Below are 15,987 nucleotides of genomic sequence, written 5' to 3' on the forward strand. Positions count from 1 at the left end.
GGCAAGGAGAGATCAGGGCAGGGTTACAGGGTGCGGCTGGCCTCGGCCTCCCATCGGTTCCTGCCACCCCCAGACAAGCAGCCTGCCCCTACAGCTGGGGGAATGCTGCCGGCTCCCATCCCCAGCCACAGCCCTGCCCGCACCATCCTGCTCTTGACCTGCTCCAGCACAAGGCAGGGACATGGCTGGCCAGGCTCCACCATGTCCCCCCAGGGGGTGCCACGCAGGGGGTGCAAGGGATCCATCCATGGGCAGGGTCGGTGCCCAAGGCTGGGGCAGGGAAGCAGGGGCACAGCCCAGGCAGGAGCACTGGGGGCTCTCGCTGCAGGGTGACCTAGGGGCAGCGGCTTTTGCCCCTTGCACGTGGCCAAGCCCCTTTTGCAGCCGCCTGTCTCGCACAGGAGCAGCATGGCTGATGTGTGCCCCAGCCTCACCGTGGCAAAGCAGGATTTTCTCCTTTGGTCTGCAGCCCATTGCCCACCCCCCCGCCTCCAACACTGCGGGCTCCATAAAACCCGCTCAGTGTAGCAAGGCCATTTCCCGGCACAGCACGGGCACTGAGCCACACGAGGCTGCGCAGACAGATCCTACCACGAGCGCTGATTCCAAGTGACGGGCTAATGGCCCTGTTGCTATTAATTTGCGTCTCCGAGGAGAGCCACAGCCTGTCTGCAGCATCTGGAATACACATTACGGCAAAATATTGATTACTTAAAAGCAGACAGGACCTCATCAGCAATGCTGATCCTCTTCCAGCGCTGTGCAGGCCGGTCCCTTCCCCCCGGCTGGAGATGGTGCCCGTAATGGACAGCCCGGCTGCATTAGCAGAATGGGTTTGCAATCCATTTAGCACCGGGAGGCAGGGAGCCAGCCGCCCCAGGGGAGGGCAGGGGGGAGAGTCGCAGCCCCGGGCCAGGGGCCAAGGAAAAGCGATAGCCAGCAGCATCCTGCACCCCAGCAATGGGGTGTGGGGAAGAGCTGCAGGGGCTGCACCACGCATGGCGCCCCATGAAGGTGCACGGGTTTGTCCTGCATGCACGCACGCACGGTAGCACCACTACCGTGCGGAGCTGCCCACAGGAGCTGCCCTCGGCGCTGCACCCTGTCTACAGGGCTGTGGAGTCTCCTTCTCTGGAGATATTACAACCCCATCTGGACGATGTCCTGTGCACCCTGCTCTGGGTGAGCCTGCTTGAGCAGGGGGGTTGGACTGGGTGATCTCTGGAGGGCCTTTCCAGCCCCTGCCATTTGGGGATTCTGTGAACCTGGCCCTTGCCTAGCGCTGGCAGGGGAGAGATGCGCAGGACCCCTGTGCAGGATCAGTGCTGGTCCGAAGCCAGAGCGCTGCTGTACAGGTCCCCAGAGAGGTGATGCTGGCTGTGTTTTCCCCAAACCACTCCCCGTGTCTCTTGTCACAAGCTCAGGGATGTGACTGAGACCGGACCACCAGAGCGATGCCCGAGGGAGCACACTGCAAATCCGGCAGCCTCACAGCCAGCAGCAGGGACACGATGAGGACAAGGGGCAGGTCCTCCTCCTGCTGAGCATCCTACAGATGCGAAGAAGGACCCAAACCTCTGCAGCGTGGCCTCAGCCACTCTCACGGAGGCGTGAGCCAGGAGGGACTCATTCCCCGAGCGCTTGAGGCAACAGCACTGCAGTTCTGCCAACGACAAGAAACGTGGGGCTGCCTCGCCTGGACCAGCCAGGACTGCCATAGCAGGAATAAATCCTTCCAGCTACCTTACAGGGCACAGGTCCAGCAATATGAGTACAGCCACTCTGGCTGCTCTCTCTTGTGTGTATTTTCCTTTAAAGCAGCACAAAAGGGCTTTAGGTCAGCACCAGAGCTCACTTTAAGACCATCTCCTTGGCTGCGCCTCCTTCCTCAAGGAAAAAAGCAAAGAGTTAAAAATAAAATAAAATAGAGAGACAGATGAAGCCAGCCAGCTTACAGCTATATAGAAAGCGATTGGCTTGTAGAGAGGTGATGAAAAGGGGCACTTGCACCGGCAAGGGGGGAAGCCCCATCCATGACCCCAGTGCCACCTCCCAGGCTCTCCAACACACACTGGCTAATGCCACCCCGGAGGCGACGGCTGGGAGGACCTCTCACAGCCTCGAACATGACTCCTCAACCAGCAGAAGCTGGTGCTTCTAAATTGCCAGCAAGCCAGGGCAAGGGAAAAACAGTGAGAAAATTAAAACATCGGTAAAAATTCTGACCAAAAAAAAAAAAAAACCCAAACCAAAAAGGAAAGGTAGGAGCTTTTCCGGGAAGTCTTGTTGTCTGATTGGAGAGCTGCAAGTGCAGAAGGAAGACAGAATATTTTCAGCTAAACTTCTGCCCTGGTTTGGGGCTGAAGGTAGCAAAAAAGTGTACAAAAAATAAAATAGAGAGACGGAGCAATCTAATTCACAGTTGTGTCACTGGGGAATAAACAGAGGAGGCTGAGACCAGCAGGGAGCAATGCAGGTACCAAGACCACTGGGGAACCTCAAAGTACAAGGGGAAGGGTGCAGGGCTGCGTGGCCTGGTGCTGGGCAGAGATGATTGATGTGCCCAGTAAATACTTTTTTCACGTCTGCCAGGAACAGAGCCAATGTACTTGTCCAGCAGGAAGGCAGGAAGGTATTTGCTTTGATTTCGCAGGTTTGGGCTGCCCCAAGAGTGCCAAAAGAGCTGGACAAGGAGCTACGGGCAGCTTCTCCTGGGCAATGCTTCATGCAGTTTTGGCACTAAAGGAACCTTGGGGAGGGTGCAACCCCCCCCACCAAACCCAAGCAGAAACCAAGTCATGCTGTCAGGAGGTGAGGTTTCCCTGCTGGGAAACCAAAGCAGTGTAATCCCCTCTCTACACCACAGATGAGCAAGGGCTTACATGGGCTGGGGGGGCAGGGATGGGTACCTGTGTTTCCACCAACAATGGGATCACACAAACTTTCATTTTCCCATGAAAGCAAGATATGAAGAAAATGGGATAATGGGAAGGCAGGGCTGGAAGTTGTAACCAGACACGTTTGAGTGAGCAGTGAGGCACAGCATTTTCTCTGTCTGAGGGATTACTAGCCCTGCCAAGGGAGGAGCAGCATGCCTCCAGATCCATAAGCCTTCCCGAGAGAGGCGTTTGCCAGACACCAAACCAGAAGCCCATGCCACACCACAGAGAAGTCCAGGCTTCATGTTCCAGCCATTTCTGACCACCCCACAGTCACCTCTGTGTCACCCCATCAGCATGGGCACAGGCTCGCGCAGGGCACCCACCCACAGGGGGTCAGCCACAGCACTGTGCCACCTCTGCCACTGTCCACTGCCCCCCCAGCCCCATCCCAGCTCACTCACTTCAAGGAGAGGGAGAAGTCATTCTTGCTGGTCTCGCTGTTGCGCACCAAGTAGCTGGCCTCCTTGCACAGCCTCAGCAGCGTCTCCGCATCGGTCCGGCTGATGGCCCCGTGGTACCAGCTGTGGGCAGGAGAGGGACAGGCTATGCCAGGCAGAGAGCAGACGCTGCCCTGGGGCAGCAGCAACAACAGCACCCCTGGCAGCTCCCCAGGGACAGCAGTGGTGTTCAAGGGGAGGGAAACCGATGGCACTGCCGGGGCTGGGGGACAAGGGGCAGGACTCCTGCTGGGCACCTTAGGGAGACATGGAGGGCACGTGGGGACACCACGGCTGTGAGAAGGGTGGCAGGGACAAGCCGGCAGAAACGCCGGGCCAGAGATGAAGGGAAGAAGCAGGTCTACCCCAGGGCCCCTTGTGGCACAGCCATGGGGATCCTAGAGCGGCAGTCAGGACAGGCTGGACTCACCACTGGCTCTCCAGGGGCAGGGCAGGGTCAATCCTCTCCCCGATGAAGGGGCCTGGATCAGTGATCAGTGTCTTCGTGCTCTTGAGGCTGCTGGAGCCACGCCTGAGGGCAGCCCTGGCCTTCTCCTCCCTGCAGGGCGAGGTGCGGCCATACCCCAGCCCCTCCAATGGACCTGCAAAGGCAGACGCGTGTTGTTGCAGCTCATGTCAGGGACAGACAGACAGGCTGGGCTCCCAGCTTTTCCCCTGCGGAGGGAGCCCACAGGAAGAGCCAGAGCCACATCAAATCACATCAGGCCGGGTCCCCATCCCCCTGCTTTAAGCAAGGGCAGGGCAGCTCTTGGCCTCCTGCTCACTGCAGTACCCCAGGACAGACAAGGTTGGGTCCCTGCCATGCCAGGACTGGGGTCCTCGCAGCACCCAAGCCCCTGGAAATATTTTCCAGGGAGGTTTCAAAATCTCAGAGAGGTTTTGCTAATGCAACCAGAAATTGAGTGGTTGCAGAAGAGTTAAGTGAGAAGCACAAAGGAGAGGCTCTGCAATCTCAAGGAAAAAATTAAATTAAATTAAATTTTAAAAAAAAAGGAGGGGGGAAATGGAGCTAAAGGGATCAGTCAGTTTGGAAATGATGGACGCATTTCTGCCAGCACAAGTGAAAAAAATAATCCCCCGAGGTGGGAAGGGGACATTTCGACTGCGAGGTGCCTCCCCAATGCAGCCGCCCACCTGGCACCAGCCCAAGTGCAGGCCCCCACACACCGGCAGAGCGTGGTGGCCCAGTGCATGCTGCCCAGCAAGCGGCGGGGGATTAACCGAGAGGTGCCCTGGGGATCCAGCCTCCCACCAACTGTTATTTCCGTGTGGGATGATTTCAGCATTAACAATATTGTTTCTCCCTCCTCCAGAGAGTTCATTATTGCTCCCCTGCAACGCAAGCCCCCTCGCACAAATTACTTATTGATCGGGCAGAGCTGCCTTGACACGAGGCTGCTGGTGGCTGATGCCGCCAAGGCACAGGTGCCCCAGAGGCGGCTGAGCCCCAGAGGCGGCCGAGACCTGGTGCCACAGCTCCCCTTGCCCCCAGGACAAGCTGGGCTTCCCTGGCCAGGCAGCTTCCTCCCTGCTGCACACTCCCCATCTGCTGGAGGGGGAGCCTGGTCCTGGCTTGGCCCCTTGCCCCTTCTCCAGGCAGAGGCGAAGGCTTTCGGAGCACCCCCATCTCTGCAGGCAGCAGGGGCATGAACCAGCATCCCCCCCCACCAGCAGTAAAGCAGGGCGATGCCAAGGCCACGCTGCTGTGGGGCAGAGGCAAAAAATACCCAGAGAGTGACCTTCTCTCCAGCAGGGCATCCTCTCAGGTGGCTGTTTGAGGGAACCTTGTCCGGGCCCTACACAGGCAAGCAGGTCTCCAGCCCCTCCAGCACCAAGAGAAGAGGAAGGCAGCCAAGAAGAAACCCAGCCAAAATCCTCTGCACCTTAGCACAGCTTAAACCCCCCTGAGAAGGAGCTCGGGGAGGAGGTGCCTGGGATTAAGGTTTGATGAGCCCTGCCTCTGCAGTGGCCTGGCTTTTCACCATCCAGGCTCGCCCTTGTACGTAACATCCTGGCTCATCACCTTAAAAAATTGGGGCGATCATTAAAAAGCCAGACAATCAAAACACCCAAGTGTTTGCTGGCGGCACAAAGTCATCCTGTTAGTGGCTCAGAAGAATGCATTGCGCTTGTCAGAGAGAGGCAGAGGCATGTGCATGATTAAACGGGATATTAAAAACAAGCCCCCAGGAGAGAGACGACATCCTTCAAGAAGTTCAAGTCATCCCCCGACAGGGGAAGTAGATAATGAGACAAAACTCTGGCAAGATAAACTTAACACAACAAAGCAACTCAGGGAAAAAAGAGAGACTCCGTGTTGCTAAAACCAGGAAAAATGACAAACTGATGTGTTCATCGGGAGTGGGATGCATGTCGGAGCAACCGCGGGGATAATAAATGAAGGGCAAAGAGAGGAGCCTGCACAGCAAAGAAATTACTTTTCCTTGACACCTCCATTCATCGTAGGAGGAGGATCAGGAAGTTTCCTCCTGCCAGGACCTTTCCTTTTTGGGACTGATCCCCATCCCCCCCCACCAGCAGTAAAGCAGGGCGATGCCAAGGCCACGCTGCTGTGGGGCAGAGGCAAAAAATACCCAGAGAGTGACGTTCTTCTCTCCAGCAGGGCATCCTCTCAGGTGGCTGTTTGAGGGAACCTTGTCCGGGCCCTACACAGGCAAGCAGGTCTCCAGCCCCTCCAGCACCAAGAGAAGAGGAAGGCAGCCAAGAAGAAACCCAGCCAAAATCCTCTGCACCTTAGCACAGCTTAAACCCCCCTGAGAAGGAGCTCGGGGAGGAGGTGCCTGGGATTAAGGTTTGATGAGCCCTGCCTCTGCAGTGGCCTGGCTTTTCACCATCCAGGCTCGCCCTTGTACGTAACATCCTGGCTCATCACCTTAAAAAATTGGGGCGATCATTAAAAAGCCAGACAATCAAAACACCCAAGTGTTTGCTGGCGGCACAAAGTCATCCTGTTAGTGGCTCAGAAGAATGCATTGCGCTTGTCAGAGAGAGGCAGAGGCATGTGCATGATTAAACGGGATATTAAAAACAAGCCCCCAGGAGAGAGACGACATCCTTCAAGAAGTTCAAGTCATCCCCCGACAGGGGAAGTAGATAATGAGACAAAACTCTGGCAAGATAAACTTAACACAACAAAGCAACTCAGGGAAAAAAGAGAGACTCCGTGTTGCTAAAACCAGGAAAAATGACAAACTGATGTGTTCATCGGGAGTGGGATGCATGTCGGAGCAACCGCGGGGATAATAAATGAAGGGCAAAGAGAGGAGCCTGCACAGCAAAGAAATTACTTTTCCTTGACACCTCCATTCATCGTAGGAGGAGGATCAGGAAGTTTCCTCCTGCCAGGACCTTTCCTTTTTGGGACTGATCCCAGCCTTTAGCATCCCTACAGCTTTGGGACAGTACCCTGATGCAACCCCAGCAGAGCAGCCCCATTGCTTTAGGGTGCCCCTACAATCAGTGGCGAAATTGGCCATCAGAGCAACCTCATGTTCAAACCCACCTGGGAGGCAGCAAAAGCCATGCTGTTGGGTTTGGTTCTGTTTTTTACAAAGCTCCACAGGGATCTGGGTAACTGCAGATAAGGAAATCAAACATCTGCACCTGGCACATCACAGCACCTACCAGGAGCAGTGTTAGTGACGCATGGGCAGACACGGCGCGCCGGGGCGCAGCTGCCAGCTTGCGGAGAAAAAGTCACATCTCACAGATCCATCCTCGTTCCCCGCAGGAGCGGCAGCACATGAAGGAGGCCAGCCCAACCCCGAAAGCTTTGACAACCCCCCCCTTCCCCACCTAGTGGTCTTTGCAAAACCCTAATCCGCCACAGCATAAGAGCAAGATCCTTAAAATATCAATAATGGGTTAAAAGAGAAGCAGCAATATTTGGCTTTCATAAGCGAGCCTGCCAGCAGAGCCCAAGGGGGATTTACACAAGAAGACAAACCTGAGATGACAAAGTGTGCCTGGGAGGTTCAGCTATTCAGGATAGCAAAAACCAGAGCAAAGAATCTAGAGGGACCTCCTGCCACCAAGCAGCAAGGTAATAAAATAGCGGAGGAAACAGAGCAGTGCTAAATGACAAAGCAAGGCGCATGGGGAAAAAACCAACCTCAACCTCAGCGGCGGGATCTGAATTAGCTGCTACCACACCTGTAAGGGACCTGGGTATTAAGAGTCACAAGAAAACAGCAGCTAAATGCTCAGAGCAGTTGTTGAGAAGACCGCAAAAGCAGTCATCAAACGTCGGGAATTTGGAGGCAGAGAGAAGAGAACAAAAGAGAAGGTAATAACTCTGCCACTGAGCAATCCCCTGGTGCAGCTCAACTGCTGCATGCAAAGAGGCATCGTGGAGCTGGAGAAGATGCACAAGAGGCAAGGACAAGCATCTGGTGTCCGGCACAGGACAAGCGAATGAGCCAGGAGGAGCTGGGGGAAGGAGGAGGAGGAGGGGGGTGGATGTCTGGCAGCGCCCGTGGGCAGTGGGCAGAGCCCTGCCAGGTCCGGGCAAGCTCCGAGGCATCACAGCACCCCGGGGCCAGGGGGGCAGCAAGGCAGGGTTGCAGTGAGCGCCAGCTGCAGCCCCCACAGACACTCCGCTGTCACACGAGACCCACCATTGGCGTCTTCATAGCTGGGCTGGCTGTGCTGCGGAGGGACGGAGGCACTGGACTCACTGCCCAGGGCGCTTTCACCGCTGTCGAGCTGTCCCACCGGCGGTGGCCATGGCAGGTCTTTAATGACCTTGATTTCAACTGGATGGGGGCAGGGGGGATGGAAAAGAGAGAAAGAGAAAGAGAGAAAGAAAGGGCTTAGAAAAAAACATCAGCAACACCAGGCCCATGGAAAAGGAGAGCAATTGTGGAGGTAAAGACCTGAGGACTAAACTCCCAGGAACCCTATGCCAGCTTGACCATCTCATCCCCTCCCCAGCACCAAGCATGAACAGCCCTGAGGTTCATGTGGGGCACATTCCCGATGGAGAGACCCTGCTCCTTCATCAGTCTGCCCGGCCGCCCCAGTCTGGGCTGGGGTTGGGGAGCCTGCACTCACCCCCATCTCACGTGCATGTCCTTCTGGGGGACCTTGGCCGAGCATCCCATTGCCATCTGTCCTGCCCATGCGTCCGTCCTGCCCCAGGTGCTTCCCGGCCACCCCACGGGGACCAGGTTCTCCTGCCAGGCACCAGCAGGTTGCTGCCTCATGCCAGTGCCAGGTGCTCATCAGCAGGGATCTCGTAGGTCCCCCAAAGGGGGAAAGGGGCAGCAGAGAGATCCCAGCATCGCAGGAGAGAAGAAACACACCGAGAGCCACAGCAGGACCTGCTCTGGCTCCAGAAGAAAATAGGTCCTAACGAGTCCTGGGGCACAACAACCTGATGCCCTCAGAACTTGGAGCTCCCTGGGTAGGCAGACCTGCAAACAGGCCACCTCCACCCAGTGACATCGAGCAAGGCAGCTTGTCCGCCCAGGTCCAGAGCACAGACACCTCAGCACAAACCCAGCCTGGCAGCGCACTGCATTTCGTGACAGAGCCCAACAAGCCAAATCCTCGGCACAGTGTGCCACGGACACCAGCCCCGTGACCAGCTGTAGCCCCAGCGGCACAAGCGCCACCCCAGGCACGAGCAGACGCCACGGCGCCGAGCCCATCATACACATCTCCAGCTCACAGAGCCCAAACCCAAGAGGTGAGCCACTCCCAAGCCAGAATCTCCACATCTCTCTCCGCCAGCATCCCCGTGCAGCACCAACAACCACCGGCTCGAGTGCCCTGTGCACGCCAGCTGCAACACAGACGCACACTGCTGCAATTAAAATGCATCTTAGATAAGAGTGTGGCAATTAGCCAGCGCCAGCAGAGGAGCCAACGCTAATACACAGCATGGATTTCCTCATTAACAAACACAAACACAATCGATCCCACAGCACAGATAAATAGGTCAGGGGGCTGGACGATCGCCGGCCAAGGGCTCCTGGGGGAGCGCCCAGCTCTTCTCCTGCCCCGAGGAAGGAGGGATTTGCTTAAGCCCAGGGTCGAGCCTCGACCCTGCAATGCGGGGTTGAGGGGGGTCAACTTGCACCAGACGCTGTGATCAGCAGAGGGGGGAAGAGGCAATGAGAGACGGGCACTGGACAGGCTGTCAAGGCAGCTCCATCCACCACTCCACCCAGGAGCAGTCTGGCTCACTGCTAGAAAGAAACAGCCTCTGGAAGTGCAGGAGCTCTCCCCGAGCCACGGAAATGCAGAGGCCAACACTATCAACACCCAAAAGACAAAGGGACCCCAAGGACCCAGCTTCCCCCCTTGCAAAACACAGTGTGGCATCGTTCATTTTATGGCTGCTACCCGGCCTCTATGGCTGTGCCCGTCACCCACCTGCAAAAGCTTTGGAGATCCGCTCCTTCTTCCACTCCCAGGGCTGGTCGTACTCCTCCGGCGGCCGCTCGTCATCCTCAGGCAGCCGGGACTCCCTGGGCCTGGGGCAAGCTGGGCGGTCACCGTCCATGTCCAGCCCTCCAAGCACAGGCTCGTAGGGAGTGTCGTAGAGGTGCAGCGGCCGGGCAGGAGCCTCCCACAAGCCCTTCTGGCGGATCTCTAGCCAGAGAAGAAGGAAAAGACCATGAGCTTTTCACCCAACACAGCCCGACCATGGTCCCGAAAGCCCTGCTAGACAAAAGTGCTCAATTTCACCTGAGTCTGCTGTGGGGTAGGGAGAAATCAGTGATGGAGGAGACCCCCCAAACCTCCAGCAAGTGCCTGCCAGAACAGGGGGAGCTGCTGGGAAGCCAGGTCCTGAGCAGTCCACAGCAGCGAGATGCCTTCTCTCCCCATGGTACAACATCCATGCTCTCGGGCAGCCCTGCAAAGCAGGGTCCGTGGGGACAGAGAGCATCCCAGAACCTGACTCCCAGTGTACCACGAGGCCAAGTTTCTTCCCTAGACACCCAGCATGGCTAGTTTAATAAAATGCCCTTCCCCTGAGCAAAAGAAAAGTCTCTCCCACAGACACACGCAGCCTCTTCACCGCTTGCCAATTTTTTCCAAGAAATGCAACAATCTAGTCCAAAAAGCCACACGAGCTTTCCAGAAACCACAGGACTGCAAAGCAGAGCTAGAGCCTGGAGCGTGCGCGCCAGCACGGTGACCCTGCCTGCGCCGCAGCAAGCAAGGGCTGTGCCTTCAGGAGCGCAGGCTCCCACCTCACCTGCTTTCCAGCCATGAACAAGCCCACTGAGGACCCCACTGCTGTGGCAGACAATGGCACGCTCTGGCCCAGTCCTAACTGCATTAAATAGCTCCCACATCCATCTTAGTTTTATGCCAGAGACATCGAATGTCAGGTCTCTCCTGGCTCAGCCTGGCAGTCAGGCACCATGGTCCCAGGGGGCAGCACCGCTGGCAGAAATATCAAGGTGCCTTTATTGCTTGGGAAGCCTTTGGGAGTGCTCTGGCTACACCGAGCCCATCGCACATGGCTAAACCTGTGAAAATTTGCCTGCAAAGCAGCTGTGCACCACCGCCACAATCGCCCAGGTTTGCCGTGTCTGGAGGACCTGGTGCTGTCACAGGCTGCAAGGAACAGAGTACATCGGCCACCAAATTCACGCCGCAGGGACCAGAGGCACAAAGGGTGGCCTCTGCACAGAGCCTTCCACCTTACCAGCCATCATCTTCTGGGCTTCATATGGCTCCATGTACCCATCATTCTCCGTCACCTTCTCCAGTCCTGCCTGGCTACCAGCCACCTGTGCCGCATCAAAGGGATCTGCATAGTCCTCCAGGACAGCCAGCTGGAAGAGGGAAAGGGTAGGAGAAGGGTTAGGGTACTCCCTGCCTTTTGGGGGGTGGGGGGGGTCAGGGACCAGTTGAAGCCTCTTGAAACCTCCCCACAAGCTCTGCTAGCAGCAGCCAGAGTGGCAGCTGGGACCCTGAGCCTGCATCATGGCAGCCCCGCAGAGCAGGTGCTGGCAGCTGGCGGCTTTCCAGGCATGGGCGCTCGGCCATGGAAATGCTCCAGCTGAGACAGAGCCAAGCAGAGCAGAAGGTGGCCTGGCCTCCTCCCTTACCATTGGGTCGCCGCTGCCGCACAGGCGCCCCAGCAAAGCCCCTGCTGTGGTGCAGGGCCGCCGGCAGTGCTGCATCCCCCCCCACGGCATGCAGATGCTCTCCCTGGCATGCAGCCACGTTTCCTCCCCCAAGGCAGAGAAGGGGTGCAGATCCTGCTAACAGGGGTGTCAGCTGGCACTGGCACAATTGGGAACTCACAGGTTATTTTCCAGGGCTCACACGGGCTCGTTCAAAGACATTTCTTAACAGAAGGGCTACAAACAGCCCACAGCTTCCCCTCCCTTCCCTCCCCAGACCCCGCAGCATCCCCACATGCGTCCCAAGTAACACAAGACAGGGCTTCTCCTGTGATCAGGAGTCACAGGGAAGCAGGACCAGGAGCCTCTCAAGTGCCACATCACGGAGATGGCACAAAAAGCCCAAGGTTTACCCTTACTATCAAAAAGGAAATGATCCTGCAGGAGGATACGGGGCATGCCCCGGAGCTTGATCCCATCTAGTGCTTAAGCCACACACCTGCTCCAGCACCTCAGCAGCTTCCCAGCCAGAGCACCCCATCACACAATGCCGCAGCCCCCAGCAAGCCTGGAGCTGTACATCCCACCTCCAGCCCGAGAGCCTGCTCCCAAAACAGGGCCAGGCAATTCCAGCAGGGTCCAAGTGCACCCAAGCAACTTTGCCGGGGAATGGCCGCCCACCAGGATGCAAACCCCAGGCTGGACCATCTGGTGAGATGGGTTCTGCCACCACAATGCAAGCTAGGCAGAGCTCCTACAACAAGGACCAAATGGCCTGAGCACGGTGCAGTGGCTGGGGAATCCCACCCAGCACCAGGCTCTGTCCTCACCGCCACGTCCTGGCCAGCCTTGCAGACCAGGGCCACTCATGCATTCCTCTCCAGCTCCCATAATCAGCTTAACACAAAACACTTCTTCCTCCTTCCTGTGCAGAGCGGCCCGAAAATAGCCTTAAGCAGCAAAACCCAGCAGGAAAAGGGAACAGGAACTGGAGCTGTAAACACCTCCGCACAGCCCTGAGCCTTCACATCCCCCCGAGCTGCGGGGGAATGTGGGTCTCTGTGCCCTGGCTCACCACCTCCTCCATAAACGTCCCAGCTCCAGGCTCCCCAGGGCAGCTGATGCAGTGGGGAGCTGGGGCAGCTCGCCAAGCCTGGCCCCTCCATACCAGGGCACAAGCGAGCAGCAGAGCATCATCCCCAGAGCAAACTCTGCCAGCCACGGGGCTCGCAGCCACCCCAGGCAAGCACAAAGGGGGTTCAAGCATGGGGGCAAGGCAATGCTCTCACCCCTCAGTGAGGCAGCAGCAGGACAGAGGGCTGCTCGGGTCCCAGCCTCTGCCAGAGAGAGGGAAAAAGCAAAACCTGCCTGCTGGCTCTGCAGGCAGGGCGTGGTGCCAGCGAGCCGGGACGGGGCTGCAGGAACAGCCAACCCCTGGCTTTGCAGCAGGAGACAGGAAATCTGCTCTCTCCTCCGTCATCCGAGGGAGACGCAGCATCGCTCAGCCCCCGCCGGGGACGCCAAGGGGCCAGGCTGAGTCAGGGGCCTGAAGCCCTTTGCTTGCCACCGCTGGGGCAAAACCCCCCAGGGAAATCTTAAGTTGCCGGTGACTTTTGTGGCTGCTTGGTTCCCAGGACCCAACCTCACGCTCATGGGGCGGGGAGATGAGCAGCAGCGACTGCAAATTCACTGTGGGAAGCCCCTGTTTTCTAAACAAAAGAAGGGTTCAGCCTGCAGTAGGCAGGTGCTTCCCAGCCGTGGCCTACAAGATCCCAAGGGCGAATCAGCACCTGCCACTCCAAAGAACTGGGAGATCCTGCGGGCTGCTTTGGAAAGCTGCGAAGAAGCTCTCGCTCCGCTGCGAAAGCATCCGCAGAGCCCAGCCCCTAGCCGGCAACGGCTCATTGGCGCATGCACTAGTGCCAAGGGAGGCACGAGCACACGGGCAGGCGTCCTGACACGCACAAACGCGTGGGCTTGACACACGAGCGCCTGTGAGATGGATGGACAGGCAGCACTGTGCCCGATGCTCACCCTTTGCAAAGAGCTCTCACAGCTCCACGAGCGCCGCCAGGCTGTGAAACACTGTTTGCTGACCCTCCTGGGCTCAGAAAGGGGTTACCTGCTTGTTCCTCCCAACCTGGGCCCAACCTGCCTGCATTCAAACCTGCCATGAACCCCACTTCCTAGGTGCATCTTGCTAGACAGAGGTAGACCCGGCTCGCTGCTGGCACCAGTCCTGGACCTTCCCCGTAAGCACAGAGCAGCTTCAGACAAGACAGGGCACCAGCACAGCAGCTTGGCAGCCAAGAGGCTCCTCCACACACAGCGGTCGTGCTTCCCAACCAGAGGAAACACCACTCCATATTTCCTCGGCACCTGGGTTTGTCCTCCTGGGGAGGGAGGGACACATGAGCCCCAGCAAGCTCGCAGGGTGGCTCCTGCTCAGGTGCCTCCAGCTCCAGGTCCAGAAAGCAGAGGACAGTAGGCAATCCCAACACGTCTCTGTTGAGAGCCCTAACACTGTATTTGGCTTGCAGGGGGATGCAGAGGTGCTCAGCACCAATTAGGCGGGACCCACTGGGCTCAGCTCAGACCCAGGGCGAATGGCTCAGATCAGGGGCTTGAGTCTCCGAGCTCCCTAGGCTCAGTGGGGTTTTGCCACAACAGCTTTACTCCTCCACCTCTTCATAGGAGCCAAGCCGAGCACTGTGGTGTGCTGAGAATGTAAAGCCATTTGTTTTCTAAATGGGCAGATATTACAGTGGAGAGCCATGGAAAAGCTGGGAAGGCAACTCCTAACTGTCTCCAGAAGCACTGCAACCTTGGGATGCACAATCCAAGAGGCAAGAACGGTGCCCCAAGCCCCAGGGCTGCAGGGCCTGGAGGCGCCAGCCGGTGCCAGGAACGGGACAGGGCTCTCAGAGGGCAAACTGCGAAGACCATGCAATTACCGATTGCATCCTAATGCCCTTGCATGTGGGGCCGAATTAAGGTTGCCCGGGAAACTGCATGTCTGGCATCTCCTAATCCGAGCACGGGACTTTACGAGCCGCGTGGGGCTCTCTGCGGCAGCCACAGTGCACGTGGCCACTCCCCCAATGCAGGAGGGGGCTGCAGCCACAGGCAGGGCAGCTCCCGGGGGGGCCCCAAACCTGCCCTGGTCCAGCCCAAGGCCAGGCATCTCCACGCTTCGCTTCACTCGTCTCCCGTGCGGTGGAGGGAGCTGCTCACTGCCTGGAGCCAATCCCAGCACACCACTCATGCCCAGGTACGCAGCACAAGGTTTGCTAGATTTGTAACAATTCGGGTGCAAAGCACATGCCTAACACGCAAAGCCACCGAGCCCAGGACGGCTCTTGGTGCAGAGCCGTCCTTCCAGAGCAGCCAGGCACCACCAGCACTTGGATACCCATCCTCTTTGTGCACGTGAGTGTTCTTCAGGCATTTATCTGCGTGGCAACACGCGCCTAGGTCCCTGCTGCAGCACCAAGGCTGCTCCCACTCTATTATTTATGCCAACTGTAAGAAAAAAAAGAAAAACAAAAGAAAATTAAGGCCAAGGGCCAGATCATCGCTGGGTTCTTGCAGTGAAACAGTTTTTACACTGCCTACCAGGGAAGGCGATGAACAGCGGCCGACAGACATGGAGATCCCAGAGCAGAGCGGGGGCTCTTCCCCCCGCCTTGCCTCCAAAGGTCCCACCTGTCACCACCTTTTGCCACAAGAAGACACTCCACTCTACAGAGAGGTTCCCAGAGGACACCTGGGAAGATCCTTCACTCTATAAACAAGTTTTTTGCCCTGGAGATAAAGCGTGTTTGGGGTCCCCCCCAGGAGACTGCTGGGTTCTGCACTGGAGCCACCCCGAGTTACAACCAAACTCAGTTCGTTCTCTCTGTCTGGTGCTAAATTTCCTGGGTTTTACCCACCTTGCAGCTTGGCTTTGGGTGGACACCGAAGCCAAACCCAAAAGCAAGCCTAGCGCTGGATGGCCATCCATGAAGGGTCCGCCCCGCTGCCCAAGGGGCACGGCTGGGCCAGGCGGTGACCCCTCAGCTGCACTCGCAGTACAGGAGGAGGGAGCGCAGGGCAGACAGCACAGCATCGTGCAGGATGACTCAGTTTGGGGAGGCTCTGGCAGGAAAGACACACGCCCAAGAGCTTCCTGGCCGGCCGTTCCCACACCCTGCGGAGCTGACCCCACACTCACAGCAAAATGCTGGTGACTGGTCCCGGCGGGTGGGACACAAAGCCCTTTCCCAGGGCAGGTCCCCAACCTTGTCCCCAGGCACACTGTGCCCTGGGTGCAGGCATCCCCAGGCAGGGAGGTCCCTCACCGAAATCTCTCCCCACTGCACCCTGGTGGCATTGCTCCTCACACCTAATCCAAACATGGCAGAGCAGACATCTCTGGGGCATCCCCCTCACTCAGGTGAGCTGTTTGGGGCCAGCCCCCCATCCACTGCTGTAGGGGAA

The 15,987-nt window shown here is 57.7% G+C and overlaps 1 protein-coding gene across 2 annotated transcripts in view; it reads right to left on the reverse strand.

Moving 5' to 3' along the window:
• The window catches only part of SHF (Src homology 2 domain containing F), a 24,220-nt gene extending 8,659 nt beyond the window's left edge, over positions 1-15,561 (reverse strand). The window contains exons 1-6 of one of the 2 annotated variants that reach the window (XM_009643881.2): positions 15,441-15,561; positions 11,085-11,214; positions 9,800-10,018; positions 8,038-8,175; positions 3,810-3,981; positions 3,344-3,463 (exon numbers count right to left, since the gene is read on the reverse strand). In XM_009643881.2, the coding sequence (XP_009642176.1) occupies positions 3,344-3,463; positions 3,810-3,981; positions 8,038-8,175; positions 9,800-10,018; positions 11,085-11,118 (683 nt within the window). In that variant the 5' untranslated portion in view covers positions 11,119-11,214; positions 15,441-15,561. Of the gene's footprint in view, positions 1-3,343; positions 3,464-3,809; positions 3,982-8,037; positions 8,176-9,799; positions 10,019-11,084; positions 11,215-15,440 lie in introns of those variants that run through there. The other variant, XM_035899576.1, reaches the window with a different exon arrangement.
• Positions 15,562-15,987: the final 426 nt, after the last annotated feature.

Source organism: Egretta garzetta, unplaced genomic scaffold (assembly GCF_000687185.1).
Source record: "Egretta garzetta isolate BGI_Z169 unplaced genomic scaffold, ASM68718v1 scaffold287, whole genome shotgun sequence".
Classification (NCBI taxonomy): domain Eukaryota; kingdom Metazoa; phylum Chordata; class Aves; order Pelecaniformes; family Ardeidae; genus Egretta; species Egretta garzetta.